The sequence below is a fragment of the Sciurus vulgaris genome, assembly GCF_902686455.1.
Source record: "Sciurus vulgaris genome assembly, chromosome: 3".
Classification (NCBI taxonomy): Eukaryota; Metazoa; Chordata; class Mammalia; order Rodentia; family Sciuridae; genus Sciurus; species Sciurus vulgaris.
The window spans coordinates 166,064,726-166,082,982 of NC_136463.1; the positions used below are offsets into that span (position 1 = coordinate 166,064,726).

The 18,257-nt window shown below is 33.7% G+C and overlaps 1 protein-coding gene across 6 annotated transcripts in view; it reads left to right on the forward strand.

Annotated features, from left to right (window-relative positions):
* The window catches only part of SPAG16 (sperm associated antigen 16), a 1,132,889-nt gene that overhangs the window by 631,049 nt on the left and 483,583 nt on the right, over positions 1-18,257 (forward strand). For all 6 annotated transcript variants that reach the window (XM_079132512.1, XM_079132513.1, XM_079132514.1 and 3 more), the window contains one exon: positions 9,080-9,265. In XM_079132512.1, the coding sequence (XP_078988638.1) occupies positions 9,080-9,265 (186 nt within the window). The remainder of the gene's footprint in view (positions 1-9,079; positions 9,266-18,257) is intronic.

Genomic DNA, 18,257 nt, shown 5'->3' on the forward strand with positions numbered 1-18,257 from the left:
ATATAATTCTATTGGATAGTGGAATTGCAGTTTCTTAAGTAAAGTGAAAATAGAGTAAGAAGGTGAATGAACATTTGAAATATTTAAGAAGTGAAGAGAGGAGTGTCAGGAGATAGGGAGCAGATGCCAGCTGCAAAGAGGAGGACTACAAAAGTAATAAAAAATTAAATAGTGGAATAGGGAACAGAAAAAATTGGCTATTAATGGGGGAAGAGAGTGAAGAAGGGGCAATAAGAGGAACAAAAAGCAAGGTATGAACAAACAAGAAAATATAAGATCAAAACAATTAAAATGCATGTATAATTATATTTCTCCTAAATTCAAACCAAAGCTAAATAATAAATAGGTACAGAAGAAAGCAATTAATATGACAGTAAAATTGTATGAATATATATGTTTTCAAACCTATCTGTGCAGTGAGAACATACCCACCACATACTCCTGCCCACATACACACACAGAAACTTCACAGTGGAAAAAGTTAAAATAAATAAATAATAAATAAATATAATGAAATGACATTTTATCATACAGACTTAATTTACTAAAATGTAAAGTTAATCAATGTCTTACCTTCTTTTCTGAACAATGTGATCGTTGTTGTCAATATTATTGCTTTGTTATTTTTATTTTTAAACATTTTAATTTATTTTTCTACACAAATATTTGTATGTACTTAAATATTTATATTTACCAAATTCTTTATTCACTATTTCTTCATTTCAGATCTTCCTTATGGGAACTTTTAAAAAAATTTTTATTCACCTGCAGGGGAGGCCTGCTTAGCTGTTTTTTTTTTTTTTTTTTTTCTCTCTTTGATTACAGAATAGCATTATTTTGTTTTATCAGTTTAAATACATTTCATCTCTGTAACTTACTTGCTTTGTGATGATGTTGTTCAAGTGTTTGGGTGATAATAATGGTGCCTACCTTGTGTGCATGTAGAGCATGTTTACATATGTGTGTATCTATGTATATACTAATATATATATGCATATATATGTAGCATATATTAGTCTTAATATAAATAAAAAGATTTTCTTCCTCCCTTTTCATATCCTCCTTATTCTTCCTATAATTTTTATTATTGTTGCCTATGGTGTTGTAGAATTCACTGATACATAACTAAGAATGGATTTCTTTGTGTTTACACTATTTATCCTATTACAAACACATTTTTTTCCAGAATTTGTTTTTACATTTTTTACATTTTCCAGTTACTGCACTTTTTCAATCTTTAGTTCTTTGTTGAACTTATCCTCTATTCCATTTCCACACACTTCTGGCATTTTTTGTAGAAAACCTTTCATTCTACCGTCCTTATTTCATAACTTCCATACTATTATTTACTGTTCTATTTTTTTAAGTTATTTATTTATATTTTAATTTTTTACAGACTGCATTTTGATTCATCATACAAAATGGAGTACATCATTTCATTTTTATGATTGTACATGATGTAGATTCATACCATTTGTGTAATCATACATATACATAGGGTAATGATATCTGTCTCATTTCATCATTTTTCATACCCTCCTCCCTCTCATTTCTTTCTACATAATCTAAAGTTCCTCCATTCTTCTCTCACTCCCCACCCCACTACCTCCATTACATATTATCTTCCACTTATCAGGGAAATCATTTGCCCTTTGTTTTTTTAGGATTGATTTATTTCACTTAGCATGATATCTCCAGTTCCATCCATTTATTTGCAAATGCCATAATATTATTATTCTTTATGGCTGAATAATATTCCATTGTGTATATATATATACCACAGTTTCTTTATCCATTCATCTGTTGAAGGGCATGTAGCTTGGTTCCACAATCTAGCTATTGTGAATTGAGCTACTATAAACATTGACGTGGCTGTGTTACTGTAGTATGCTGATTTTAAGTCCTTTGGGTATAAACCGAGGAGTGGGATAACTGGGTCAAAAGGTGGGTCCATTCCAAGTTTCCTGAGGATTCTCCACACTGCTTCCCAGAGTGGCTGCCCCAATTTGCAACTCCACCAGCAATGCAAAGGTGTGTCTTTTCCCCCACATCCACGCCAACATTTATTATTGTTTGTGTTCTTGCTAATAGCCATTCTAATTGGAGTAAGATGAAATCTTAGAGTTGTTTTAATTTGTATTTCTCTAATTACTAGAGATGTTGAAGACTTTTTAATATATTTATTAATCACCTGTGTGTCTTCTTCTGTAAAGTGTCTGTCCAGTTCCTTGGCTCATTTATTGGTTGGATTCTGTGTATTTTTGGTGTAAAGTTTTGTATATCAATTTTGGAGATAAGAACTCTATCTGAAGTGCATGTGGAAAAGATTTTCTCCCACTCTGTAGGCTCTCTTTTCACATTATTGATTGTATCCTTTGCTGAGAAAAAGCTTTTTAGTGAGTCCGTCCCATTTGTTGATTCTTGCTTTAATTTCTTGTGCTTTGGGAGTTTTGTTAAGGAAGTCTGATCCTAAGCCAACATGATGAAGATTCGGGCCTACTTTATCTTCTATTAGGTGCAGGGTCTCTGATCTAATTCCTATGTCTTTGATCCATTTTGAGTTGAGTTTTGTGCAGGGTGAGAGAAAGAGATTTAATTTCATTTTACTGCATATGGATTTCCAGTTTTCCCAGCACCATTTGTTGAAGAGGCTGTCTTTTCTCCATTGTATGTTTTTGGCTCCTTTGTCTAGTATGAGATGACTGTATATATGTGGGTTCATCTCTGTGTCTTCTATTCTGTACCATTGATCTGCCTATTTCAGTGCCAATATCATGTTGTTTTTGTTACCATTGCTCTGTAGTACAGTTGAAGGAATGGTATTTTGATACCTCCTGCTTCACTTTTTCTGCTCAAGATTGTTTTGTCTATTCGAGGTCTCTTGTTCTTCCAGATGAAATTCATGATTGCTTTCTCTATTTCTATGAGGAATGTCATTGGAATTTTAATTGGAATTGTAATGAATCTGTATAGTACCTTTGTTAGAATGGCCATGTTGACAGTATTAATTCTGCTTATCCAAAAACATGGGAAATTGTTTCATCTTCTAAGGTTTTCTTCAATTTCTTTCTTTAGTGTTCTGTACTTTTCACTGCAGAGATCTTTCACCTCTTCAGTTAGATTGATTCCCAAGTATTTCATTTTTTTGTGGCTATTGTGAATAGAAGGTTTTTCCTAATTTCTCTTTCAGAGGATTCATCCCTTATGAATATAAATGCATTAGTTTTATGTGTATTGATTTTACATCCTCCTACTTTGTTAAATTCCCAGTTTTTAAAGGGAATACTTTCAGTTTTTCTCCATTAAGAATGATGTTGGTCATGGGCTTAGCATAGATAACCTTTACAATGTTGAGGTATATTCCTACTATTCCTATTTTTTCTACTATTTTAAGCAAGAAGGGGTGCTGTATTTTATTAAACTCACAGCATCTATTGAAAAAATCATATGATTCTTAACTTTAAGTTTATTGATGTAATGAATTATATTTATTGATTTCTGGATGTTGAACCAATCTTGCATCCCTGGGATAAACCGCACTTGATCATGGTGCACTATCTTTTTAGTATATTTTTTATGCAATTTGCCAGTGGTTTGTTAAGGCTTTTTGCATCTACGTTCATCAGGGATACTGGTCTAAAGTTTTGTTTCCTTGCTGAGTCTTTGTTTGGTTTTGGTATCAGAGTGATAATAGCCTCATACAATGAATTTGGAAGGGTTCTCTCTTTTTCTATTTCCTGGAATACTTTGAGGAATATTGGTACCAGTTCTTCTTTAATGGCCTTGTAGAATTTGCCTGAGAATCCATCTGGACCTGGGCTTTCTTGGTTGGTAGGCTTTTGATGGCTTCTTCTATTTCAGTGCTTGAAATTGATCTGTTTAGATTGTGTATGTCTTTCTGATTCAGTTTGGGAGGATCATATGTCTCTAAAAATTTGTCAAGGTCGTCAATATTTTCTATATTGCTGGAGTATAGATTTTCAAAGTAGCTTCTAATTATGTCATGTATTTCAATGGAGTCTGTAATGATTTTTCCTCTTTCATCACAGATTCTAGTAATCTGAGTTTTCTCTCTCCTTTTCTTTGTTAGTGTGGCTAAGGGTTTTTCAATTTTGTTTACTTTTGCGAAGAACTAACTTTTTGTTTTGTCAATTTTTTAAATTATTTTTCTTATTTCCATTTCATTGATTTCAACTCTGATTTTAATTATTTCCTGTCTTCTACTATTTTGGGTGTTGATCTGTTCTTCTTTTTCTAGGACTTTGAGGTATAATGTTAGGTCATTTAGTTGTTGACTTTTTTATTTTTTTAATGTATGAGCTCCATGCAATGGACTTTCCGCTTAGTACTGCTTTCAGAGTGTCCCAGAGATTTTGTTATGTTGTGTTGTTCTCATTTACCTCTAAGAATGTTTTAATTTCTTCCCTGATGTATTCCATTATCATTGCATCATTCAGTAGAATATTATTTAGTCTCCAGGTGTAGGAGTAGGTTTTGTTTGTTATTTTATCATTGATTTCTAATTGTATTCCATTATGGTCTGATAGGATACACGGTAGTTTCTCTACTCTTTTGTATTTACAATTGACTTCTTTGTGGTATAGCATATGGTCTATTTTGGAAAAGGATCCATGAGCTGCTGAGAAGAAAGTATATTTACTCGATGCTGAATGAAATACTCTGTAAATGTCTATTAAGTCTATATCATTGATTGTATTATTTATTTCAATTATTTCTTTGTTCAGTTTTTGTTTGGAGGATCTATCCAGTGGTGAGAGTGGTGTGTTAAAGTCCCCCACTATTATTGTGTTTTGCTCTATTTGATTCTTAAAATTGAGAAGGGTTTATTTGATGTACATTGATGCTCCATTGTTTGGGGCATAAATATTTATGATTGTTATGTCTTGCTGATTTATGCATCCCTTAAGCAGTATGAAATGTCCTTCTTTATCCCTTCTGACTAACTTAGGTTTGAAATTTCACTTTATCTGATATGACGATGGAGACCTCTGCTTTTTTACATATCCGTATGCATAGTATGTTTTTCCACATCATTTCACCTTTAGTCTGTGGATGTCTTTTTCTATGAGATGAGTTTCCTGATGGCAGCATATTTTTGGGTCTTTCTTTTTAATCCAATCTGCCAGTCTATACCTTTTGATTATTGAGTTTAGGCCATTAACATTTAGCATTATTATAGTGATACGATTTGTATTCCTGGTCATTTTGGCTTACTTTTGGTTTTTAACTTGACTTGGCTTCTCCTTTGATTGGCTTTTCCTTTAGGGTATTCCCTCTCTTTGCTGACTTGTACTGTTGTTTTTCACTTCCTTCTCACAAAATATTTTGCTGAGAATGTTCTGCAGTACAGACTTTGTATTTGTAAATTTTTTTTAACTTTTGTTTATTGTGGAAAGATTTTATTTCATTGTTAAATCTGAAGGTTAGTTTTGCTGGGTATAGGACTCTTGGTTGGCATTCATATTCTTTCAGAGCTTGAAATATATTGTTCCAGGCCCTTCTTGCTTTTAGGGTCTGTACTCAGAAATCTGCTGATATCCATATTGTTTTCCCCTCATAAGTAATCTGACAACTTTCTCTCACAGCCTTTAAAATCCTATCTTCATCTTGTATGTGAGGTATTTTCATTATAATGTGTCTTGGTGTGGATCTGTTATAATTTTGTACACCTGGTCTTCTGTAAGTCTCTTGTATATGATTTTCCATTTCATTTTTCAGGCTTTGGGAATTTTCTGATATTATTTATTTGAACAGGTTGTTCATTCCATTGGTTTGTATCTCTGTGCTTTCCTCAATCCCAGTAATTCTTAAATTTGGTCTTTTTATGATATCCCATAATTCTTGGAGGTTCTGTTCATGATTTCTTAGTATCTTCTCAGTTTGTTCAACTATTTTCAAGATTAAATATTTTGTCTTTATTGTCTGAGATTCTGTCTTCCATGAGGTCTATTCTGTTGGTGATACTTTCTATTGAGTTTTTAATTTGGTTTATCATTTCTTTCTTTTCAAGTATTTCTGTTTTGTTTTTTTCAGAGTCTCTATCTCTTTAATGAAGTGTTTTTTTGCTTCCTGCATTTGCTCTTTTAACTGTTTATTGGAGTGATCATGCATTGCCTGCATTTGCTCCCTTTTCTCATCTTTTGCTTTATGGATCATTTTAATTATGCAGATTCTAAACTCTTTTTTCTAATGTCATGCTGTCATTGGATTCTATCACAATACCATCTTGGTTTGTTAGGGGATAGGAGGGCTTGGGTTCAGGAGTTGGTCTGTTCTATTTTTATTTTGGGTAATTTATATTTAATTTCGGATTAATCTTCCAATTCATTTAATTTCTTTTGCTGTGTTGAATCACCTATTTAATCCAGCTATAGACTTATGAATTTCAATTTTAGACTTTTACATTTCTAAATGGTCTATTTTTTATATGTGCTGATTTATATCCTTTTGTTGTTTGATTATTTTTATTTCAGTAATTTCTTTTTACATTTTATTTATAGTCATGTTATATTTTGTACTGAAAGTTACAACAAGAGCTCTTTGGGTATTAGTCTTTGTTAATTTTATCAGCTCACCCTCAGTCATGACTTTTTATTTCCCATTATATGTTTGATCATTTTTTTGAGTTTATATCTTATTGACTTATGTCTATGAAATGTCAGGAGCCTCAATTGGAATGTCTTAGACTAAATACTAAAAACCTGGACCCATCTCATATCTAATTCAGGCTGCCGAAACAGAATGTTCTAGAATGAGTGGTTTATACAACAAAAATTTATTTTTCCTAGTTATGGAGCCTGGAAGGCCAACATCAACAGGCTTGGGTTCTGGTGAGGACTGTCTTCTAGGGTTGCATGTGGCTTCCTCTTGCTGTGTTCTCACAGTGCAGGGAGAAAGTGAGTTCAAGACTCTTTTAAGGATACTTATTCTTCTATGGAGTCTCCATTCTCATGAGCCTAGAACTCCAAATACTATCACATTGGGAATTAGGTTTTCAGCATTAGGACTTTGACATGAAGGACACACATATTCAGTCTGTAGAATCTACTTTTCTTCTTTTAGAGGTTTTGGTTTCTCCTGTTGTGTGAAGCTAGAGAAGCCCTGCCTTTAAATTTTAGTGTACCATTTTATTTCTCTAATCTCTCTTGGTCTTCAGAGATGTTCTTTATTTTCTCAAAAGTGGAAAACATACAACTTTTCCAATTTCAAGCTATGTCTTTTTAAAGGCAAAAAACTTCAAAAGAATATTCAGGAAATTCATTCTATTTATTTTGACTTTAGTTGAGTTTATACACATGTCCTATATTCTTAGTATATTAAAAACATGTGAATATTATTTATATTTATTATTTAAATAAAAGTGTATTTCTTATTATTTACTATGTATTGGTTTATGGTACTCATAAAGAAATAATACTACTTAGTTCCATTTGCAATTACTCCAGTGATGATTTTTGCTTCTCTTGCACATGGTTTAAAGTTAAGAGAGAAGTACATTTAGGTTAGATGAGAGAGTTTTCAGTCATAGGCAGAAATATACTACAGTAATTCTTATCTGAGACCAAAGTTTTGGTCCATAATACCATGCTAGCCATCAGAAAGACATTTGAGTGAATGATATACTTAAATAATTTTTTTGTTTTTATATTTGCTTGAATTTTTTAGACACAAGTATTGTGTGGTATGCAATATTAAAAACAAAATGCTCTATGGCAACATGTACAAATAAACAATTGCTGCAAAGGACACTTCATTGTCTATTGATAAAGAATATGTCATATAGTGATTTTTCAACTATGCTACTGTGAAACATTGATGTCCATTTCTAACATTGATGAGAATCTCTTCACAGTCTAATCCACCACCTCTGTAGCACCTTCAAGCTCTCCCTTTCAGTTGCAGCTGTTTCTCCAGTGCAAATAAAAATTTTTAGTTTCCCTCTTAGCATAAAAGTAACCAAACATATGAGCAAGCAAACAAAACTTGCCATTTTCTCTTTCAGAGATACTAAAAACTTTGTCTTCTCCATCTATAGAGTGATTTCATGCATTCATCCATTCATATACTTATTTATTCCGAAGTATTTTCAGAGTATCTCAGTTGATCAACTATGATGCTTGATGCTATAGAAACAGAGAAAAAAACGTGATTGTCCATCATAAAATACAGCCTGGGAAAGAGTGCAAATAAACAGCTTATTACTAGTCAGTGAGGAAAAGATGCTCACAAAGAGCATGAAATGCAGAAGGATATGTCCTTGCAGCTGACATTTTACTAAAAAAAAAACCTAGGTGCTTCTCGGGCTGGGGTCGTGGCTCAGTGGTAGAACGCTTCCCCAGTGTGAGGTAAATGAATAAATAATGGTGTATCAACATCTAAAAATATTTGTTTTTAAAAAACTAGGTGCTTCTGCTCATATTATTGACATCACTCATGTCTTAAGCTTTTGTGTCCACTATTGGAAAGCCACCTTTGTTCAAAACATCTTATAATGACCTTAATGGCAGATCCAGTGACTCTTCCTCCAACACCCAGCAATTAAATTCTTCCATCTCTCTGATCCAGCTTAAAAGCCAGCCCATTGCTTTCTTCCTCCATCATCTTAACTCCACTTTTGAAGTTTAGTTAATCCAAACATAAGCAAGAAATGTTGACTTATTATTTCATATTGTGGTATGTTTTTGAAATCATCATATATCAGGTCTAAATTTTCATCATTCTGTGGTTGCATTATCTACAGATCCTAACAAATAACCTTGATTTCATACATAGTGACAAAAAACACTAACTTAGTGAATCATTTGAGAATAATCTAGGCTCTAAGATTAATATAAAAACTGCACAATAGCAGTTTTACTCATCAGCTTGAATCAATCTAAGTAATTAATGTGTATACCCAAATAAGATCATAAGATTCAGTCAATTAGATGTCATTGAAAGTAAAAATAACTTTAATATACATATGTACACACACACATATTACTCAGAACCCAACCCATTTTTAAAATTAATTATGAATTATTTTGAAATAGTTATCTTTTTATGTTCTTGCATTCAGTGGCAACAAGTTGGCTACTTCCAGTGGTGACACTACAGTTAAATTATGGGACTTCTTTAAAGGCGATTGTCTTTTGACCTTCGAAGGACACAGCCATGCAGTATGGTCCTGCACTTGGCACACCTGTGGCAATTTTGTGGCTTCTGCCTCACTAGATACAACTAGCAAAATCTGGGATGTTAACAGGTAAGGCATACTTTAAATATTAGCCCTGTATGTTGATATGTATACATAAGAAAAATTGTTTTTTTCCTTTCCATGCTACCACTGGGAAACATCAAAAGAAACTGTTAGTTGATAAGATTATAGAGAGCTACTTAAATAATCTTAGTGAAATCCATTTCTAACTCCATTAATCTTTGTTGCTATAATAATTCATTTCTAACTGTAGGTAGCAAGATCAAGCTTGTGTAATAAGATTAGAATTGCTTCATTGGGAAACTGTTTATTTTAAATAGGATAGAAACAAATACTTTTTAAAGGACTTAGAATTTTAGTTCTGCCTTTCTCAGGCTTGCTCTCTCTTTGTACTGTTGAACTCAGTTTAAGTCATTCATAAGATAGAAATAATTACTTGATTTATGCTTAATTTTGATACATTGTAATGTTCTTCCTAATAAAATGCTTTTTGGCAATTGACAAATTATAAGAAATAATGCAATTTATTGTATGCAAAGTTCTTTATAATATACTGGATGTAGAAGCTTTATGCTTTGATCTTAATTCAAGATAGAAAAATTCATTATGTTTAAAGTATCAAAATGTATGTCACCCATATTATTGTGAATGGTTATTACATTTTGTTAGGTCTGCAAATATACAAACAGGTATCTAAGAGATTATAAATCATCTCTCAGTCATCTGACCATTTTTATTGTTGAAACAATGCACAGTTTCCAAAATATGGATAAAGATTCTTGAAAATTTAGGTCCCAAATTGTCCCAGATACTATGGTATTCATTTTGTAAGAGAAAGATGGAGTCTCTTTAAGAACAGGGACTGTTGACTTAGGATCTGTGAATCACAGGTACCTTGAACAATCTTTTTCCATCCTTCCTTGCAACATGATTCACATCATAAGGAGCAAGGACAAGTAGGAATCTTCCACATCTTTTCTGGGAGGAGTCAATGAAAGAGTATGCTGAGTTCTCTGCAGATTAGATTATTTCCTAAGGCCATCTGGCATTAGTAAGCTCCTTGTCTTGGCACCAAACTCATCCTTCTATTCTCTGCTGTTGTGTATTGTACCTGGGCTCCGCACACCACACTGTTGCTTTGCCTGCTGCGTCTTAGGCTTTGCCAGTAGGGGTGCTTATAGGAGACTGCAAGTCTGGAGGGGCTGTAGGAACTCGTTTCTTCCTGTGTCCTCTCTATGGGCCTCTTGTGGGCCCACCCTTGCGCTGAGCCTCACCCCAGCTCCTTCACCTCCATAATGCAGTCTGTTTTGGGTAGAATTCAGGTGCTGGGTTTCTTCCAATACCTGCACAAACAGCCTCACTATGGCATCACCAATGAGAGCAGCCTGAGCAAGCAGGCGTCCCATCCCAGCTTCAGTGTTCCCACCTCTCTGAGGCCCTCACTCTGAGCAGAGGACATCCGTACCAGCAAGCAACAATCTCCTCCTCAGAGGGCCAGGTCTCAGCTTGGAAGAATCTCTCTTCAGGGTTCTTGAATTAATGTAGGAAATGAACCCAAGGCAAATGCCCTACCACTGAGCCACACCCCTACCCTGAAAGTATATGAATAGTTCCACCTTATTTCCTTTGTTATCTCAGTTCTAGGATTAGGAGACCTTTCTTTAAGCTACTTTCTTTACCATACCTCCATGTTCTCTTTTCCTTTTTTTAGTTATTTAGTTATTTTTTGGCATACTTAATAATCCTGTTAAGTTCTTCTTATTAAAATGATAAGTGCAGGTTCTCTTCCTGCCTGGACCTCAGCGGATCCAAACATAGGTAGATAAATAGGATAATCCACTAGTTTGAAAACCACAGTTAAATATTTGGCACACTGAGAAAGTATGGCTCTGAATGATGCTTTAAAAAAAACCTTATTCCTGCCTATAACAGTGATAACTTAAGACATGTTTTAATTCATAGATAGGTAGCATTTTTTCGGAAATAATTGATCATATGTAATTCTTAATTGTATTAGCTTCTATATTATGTGATCAGATTTCATATGGGTTCATTATTATAGGCTACTGGAATTTTAACACTGTTATCTAATTTTATTTTTTGTCATTTTAGATTTAGACCAAGTTTCTAGTAGAAGAATATAGTCCATTCTAAAACACAATATACCTTCAGATCTCTTAACCATTTAGAATGTTTAAACCAAAGCATAGTTAAAAAACTGATTCCCAATAGACATAGCCCTACTTTGAATGATTTCAAACACCTTGACCTGACAACTTTTCCCCATGACCCCCATATTCAAATAATGTCTTCCTATTGATATCTGCTAGTTATTGATGTTACAGATCAAAACTGGTCCTGATTGATGCCAAATTCTTTAAATTTCAAATTTCCCATCAATGTCAAGAGCTCACCTTTATCATAAATGACAAAAATTATACTAATTTTGAAGCCAAAGTAGTGGATAAATATTGACATATGAGAGAGAAATTATTTATGTAGCGGCTATCTTTCAGAGTTGCAATCAAAGCACCAAGTTCTAATTTGTAATTGCTCATGGATCAGTACTGCATTAGATATATCCCAAACTAGTGTCTTGCTTTAAAATTTCACAGAATGTCTTAACTGGCTTAAGGACTTAAGGGAAGAGGTTATTTACTTGGTAAGATGGGTGTTGTTAGAATCTATAGTCTTAATGCCACATAGTTCCTAATGAAAAATGATGTATAGTGGTATATATGCTGCTGTTCACCAGAGAAGGATGAGTTGAGAATATATTCTTTTCTGTTACCATCCAACCTTCCCTTTGAACCCCTGGCTTAGTCTTGAATATCCATTAATTGATGTCATGTTCCATTCAGTTTCTCACCAAAAAGTTGATCACTGTGAAGCTAATCAATGTTAATCCAGATAAAGATCCATATTTAAGAAGTGATAATAAAAGTCTCTGAGCAACGTCAATGATACTCTTAGTCTGGATCAGTCCACATTCTACAGAAGTTCTACAAATAATTAACAGTGGCAACTTTTGGTGATCTTCTGAATGATCATATGTGTGAAACAGAAATGCATGTGAGTTTCAGTTAATGATCAGTAGTTTAAACTTTCAAATATATTATTTAAAAATCAGTACTAATGCACCCATCAGTCCTCATGCATCCTTGAAAACACACACACACTGCAGAGTGTGCTTGGCACAAGGTGGTGGTTTAATTGCATAAATGAATGATGAGTGAATCCTCAGGTACATATGAAAATGTATTCTAAGTGTGCCTGTCCTAACCTCATCAAAATCAAACTGTAGTAATGTAATACAATTGTGCTATGTTATCTGACATAAATCTATAAAATGTTAAAAATGGATAGGAAATCAGAAAAAATCTCAGTCAACTATAAAAAGTAATCTGTTCCTAGGCTTTTGTGCATAACATTAATCAATAAGTGTTCGTGAAATGATTTAACAGTGTTGGGGTGTGTCACTGACAGAGAATTTTCAGACTCAATCACTGCCCATGATATTATAAATAATTAAACAATAGCAATTTTTTGAAGCAATCATGGAATATGCAATGCATCTGCTGTTTATAATATCACATCGTGTATTCTGGTAGATTCCTGACTGCTTTTCTTCCAAGGTAACTGGGCATTTGGCTGAGCAGCTATATCATACTGTCACTCTGCATTTGTGAAGCATACCATATGCCTGCTTAGCTTTTAGCTTCAGGGAAAGGGGTTGGAAAGAGCCAAAATTTTACTTAGCATCACTGTCCCAGCTGCTTTAACAAGATATTACACAGACAAGAATTATGTGGCATGTACAGGATGAAGGGAATGAGAGACATGCAAATCTGGATCCCAAATGATGAGCGGTAGATCTGTGTCCTCATATCAAGTGTGTTGTTTGAGAAGCTCTTGAAATCACGTAGAGAAAGTAAAGAATGCTTAAAAACTAGATTTTCCTTACGTTGTTATTTCTGTTGCATCACATTACCTGAAAGAAAATAGAAACCTACCAAGTTTTTGAGTGAATTGCATTGACAAGGAAACCGTGAGTATATTCTTGATAGCTCCCTGAATTTTCAAATTTTAAAATACTCTGCAGTGTCCCAAATTTGCCATCAAAAGGAAATTCTTGCAGTGTTACACAATTCATAAGGAGGGCCAAGATCACAGCACCCACCTGTGATGTGGCCACAGAGGATAACAGACAAGTGTCTGCCATAGAACAAAGGCAGAAGCCACTAAAAACAATGAGCAAAGAAGGGTCTCTTGGGAGCTTGCTATGGTCCAGTTGAGGAATTGTCCTCAGTGCCATAGCAAAGCTCCTTCTGATGCCTTTCCAGGGTCGTGTCACTCTTAGGACCCCCGATGCTTTTGTGTTTCCCATTTCCCTATTTTCTGTATTGAAGATAGTCAGCACTTATTCTGTCTCTGCTCACCATCATGCATTGTGTTTGTGGTGGTAGTTGTGGGGACAGAAAACTTTGTTAGTTAGACAATACAAGTGACAACTATGAACCCAAAGGAGCAGATTATATCATCCAGAAATAGTGGACTCTCAGAATCATGCAGCAAATGACTGGGACTTTGGGTTGTCTTCTTTTTGGGGTAAATAAAAGAACTTAATGAAGGCTTTATATGTGGAAGAAAGGACAGAACAGATATTTGGTGAGCAAAGGACCGTGGCAGAGACTGTTAGCCATTCACTAGAATCTACTTTGTCCTTCGTCCACATTGGTTCGGAACCTTGCCATCCAAGTGATACTTCTCAGCCTCCTGTTAAGCGTTGCAATGTCAGCTAAGTTCTGTACCAAGAAATCATCAAAGTGATAGGCATGTTCTTTCCCACTGGTGGTGGAATGGGATATCAATGACAGTGACGGTGGTCACAGTAATCTTTGAAGCCAATTATTTAAAATAAAAAGAGCAACCGCTTGAAGTAAGGCTGCCCCCATTCCCTACCTCCAGTTAGCCTACAGAATTCTCTGAACTCTTCAACAATGAAGGAATGCACTTCTATTCTGCTTAAGACAGTATGTTTCCAGTCAATTCGTTGCAGCACTTTAGCTCTTCTCATCCAACACAGGATTCCATGACTGGTTTTCAGGTGAAATGTTTTCCCTGCATGGACATATTACTAAGGCAACAAAGACAAGTTCTGAAATGTTCTCAAAATTACGTGAATGGGAAAATAATGGACATTTTGTGCTGATAATAAATGTCTATTTAACTGTGTCTACTTTTTCTTTGCTTATCTCTTCTTACTTCCTAAACCTAATGTCTCCCAAAACACTCTTGGAACCTATGAAGTCCTATTTGCCAGCAGCAAGTAGAATGATTGGTTTGCATGGAGGTTAACACCATTAAGAATGGCTGTACAGTTTCAGCAGCTAAAGAAATGCAAATTAAGACTACACTGAGATGTCAACCCATTTCCAATCTCACTCCAGTCAGAATGTCAGTTATCAAGAATACAAACAACAAAATGTTGGCAAAGATGTGGGGGAAAAGGTTCATTCATACTTTGCTGGTGGGATTACAAATTGGTGCAACCACTATGGAAAACAGTATGGATATTCCTCAGAAAACTTGGAATGGAATCACCATTTGACCCAGCTATTCCACTCCTCGGTTTATACACAGGACTTAAAATCAGCATATTACAGTGACACAGCCACATCAATGTTAGCGTAGCTCAACTCACAATAGCTAAACTCTGAAACCAGTCTAGGTACCCTTCAACAGATGAATGAATAAAGAAGTGTGGTACATATACACAATGAAATATTACTCAGCCATAAAAAAAGGAATGAAATTATGACATTTTCTTGTAAATGGATGGATCTGGGGAATATCATGCTAAGCAAAATAAACCAATCCCATAAACCAAAGGCTGAATGTTCTCTCTGATATGTGATGCTAATTCACAATAAGGGGGGTGAGTAGGGAAGAATAGGAATACTTTGGATTAGACAAAGGGGAATGAAGGGAAGAGAGGGGAATGGGAATAAGAAAAATAGAATGAAACAGACATTACTTTCCTATATGCAAATATGAATACACAACCAATGTAATTCCATATCATGTACAACCAGAAACATGGGAAGTTATACTCCATATATGTATAATATGTCAAAATATGTTCTATTGTCATGTATAACTAGTAAGAACAAATAAAGAAAGAATGGTTGTAAATTCTAAGACAATATGTGACTATATGTGTCCTCATTAGTAGTACACTGATTCAATAATGATTATTTCATTTAAGTCATTTAAACTATTAAAAACACCAATAATTTCAATTTTATAATAGCATTGACCCTATTTACTGATGAGAATCAGTGTTACTATTGTAGTTATGCTGATGAAATATATTGACTTCCATGTGGTTGACCTTGCAAGTTTATTTATTTACTTATAATCCCAACAAATATGCATTGAGCATTTCATTTATGCATTATTTTAATCATTAAGCTAAAGGAGTGAGTAAAATAGACAAATAAAGATGGCATTCTATTGGTAAGCACAGAATAAGCCAAACATACAAAAATAACATTTTAGACAGTAATTAGAGATGCTATATTTTATAGAAAAAGATAAATCATGGAAGATTAAATAGAATGGTGGGCAGTGGAATAGATTGTGGTTTTGAACAGGAAGATTAAGAAATTTTTACTGTAAAGTTGACACTTGTGTAACATAAATGCACTGAGGTTACACACCAAACAGATATCTTCAGGAGAATATTCTAAACTCTTCTGAGCTTTTCTATGGTCATAGCAGGGCTCATATGACTGGCGAACAGCAAGGAGGTTGATAAAAGAGCAGATGAGTATGTCCATATAACAAAGGACCTTGCATCCCATTTCAAATCTCAGTGAAATGGAAAATGCTGTATGGTTTTGAGCAGAAAGTCTCAATAAGTTTTACACTTTAACAATATGATTCTGGTTACTGTTTTAATATTAAACTGTGGTAGAGGAGGAGTAAAGGGTAAAAACTGGTAAAAGCAAGAAGACTGGCTTGAAGACTATTGCAACAATCCAAGCAAAGATAAGGAAGGTCTGAGCCATGACAGGACCAGTGAAGTAGTGAATGTTATTTGTATTCTGGAGAGATTTGCAAGATAAAGCCAGCAGGAATTTCTAAGGCATTGTGTGTTTTGTGAGAGAAAGAAAGGAACAAATGACCTGTTACCTTTTGAGATGCCTGAAAGGCACAAGGCTCATTCTCTTTATATTAGAACAACATCATAAGCTTTATAAAAGGTTTCTCCAGCAGGATGCATCAACTCACATTTCAGAAAGAGCTGTAGAATGAGGAATGCCTTCTCATTGTTCACATAACATTTCTATTGAAAAGAATTGAATGTTCCTTTCTGACCACTAGCATCACCTCTTTCTTAGCTTAATAATTCTTTGACCAATCAAAACTCCTAGACTGAATGAGATGAAAATAACATAAGGCTACAGATAAAGAAATGAATTAAAATTAGAAAAAGAAAACATGGAATATTAAGATTCTAGAGCAGTCAGTTATCTTTTGTTAATGATATGTAATATTAATTTCTTTTGGGCAAACAATGCACCAAATTGGACTCCAAAATGAGAGAAATTTCTTTATTACAAAACAACATTTCTTTATTAGAAAAGTAATAAAAATGGGGTTTAGTATCTATGATATAAAACATTCCATTAATATATTTCATGTTCTTTATGATTCATTTGCAAAGTTGGCTATGCTAGCAAAGAAGGACATATTGTACAATATTAATGGTTTTAAAACATAATAATGTAAGAAGTATTAAGACTCAAGGGCATGGATTATTGGTACATTAATATCTGTCTTGTATTGTGAAGATCTCCAGTTTGCCTTCTTATACTAGAAAAGGCACCCAAGGTATATATTAACAGACTGCTAAATTAATGCTTGAAACATAGTTATGTTACATCATAAGAAATGATAAGATACTTAAATTGACCTCTTGTGATTAATTTATCCTGTTCCACCAGGTTATAAATCAACTATTACATCTTTTTGCATTTTTATTTATAAAGTAAGTAGTTTCCCTTTAGAAGCTTGAAGTGATATCTAAATATTATTGAGCATAAATACATTGAATAAGCACAGAATACAAAAAGAGAACATAGCATGTATTTTTTCACTTTCATTTCTCCCTCAAACAGTACATAGTTAATAAGTATTATTGAATGGGGAAAAATATATCAAGGCTAAAGTTTATATTTTATTTAGTAAGTACTACTATGATTTAAAGATTGGGAGGTTCCCTCGTAATCAATAAATCTTTGTGTGTTTGTGTAAAGTGGCTCAAGCAAGGGTCCACTGTAGTAAACTCGATGTGAATGTTCTTTCACTCACAACTTTTGATCTGTAAATAAAAGAGATAGATATCATAAGTATTTTAAAATTATTAACCTTTACATAAAAATAATCTTTCATAAAATAGATAATTTCTAATTTGTGCTAAATAAGGCACATTTCTTTTTATCTCATATACCAAATAGACTGAATGTTAGAAATAATTTGGGTGAACATAAATGAAACTAAAGATATTTCAACTTGAGTGAATAAATATATTCAAAACATGACTTTATTATTATTATTATTATTATTATCATTATTTGCAGTGCTAGGAATTGAACCTAGGGCCTTATGCTTATGAGGCAAGCACTCTATCAACTGAGCTATCTCCTCAGCACAAAAACATGACATATTCTTTGCTTTGTTATTACCAATCAAAACAAGTATTTTAAATATAAAATATACAACTCCCCTTTACCATCCTTATGAAAAATAATCTGGTTAATATATGAAACATCATCTACCTTAACACTAATGACTAAAAGGGTTTAAAACATTTCTTCACTAATATATGTTGAAATAAAATGACATATAGTCATAGTCAACATGAGATAAAAGACAAAAATCACATTTTATTTATGTTTCAGATTTAATTTTATATGTATGCAGATAAATGAACACTCATTGTGTTATGGTTTGGATCTTTAATATGCCCCCA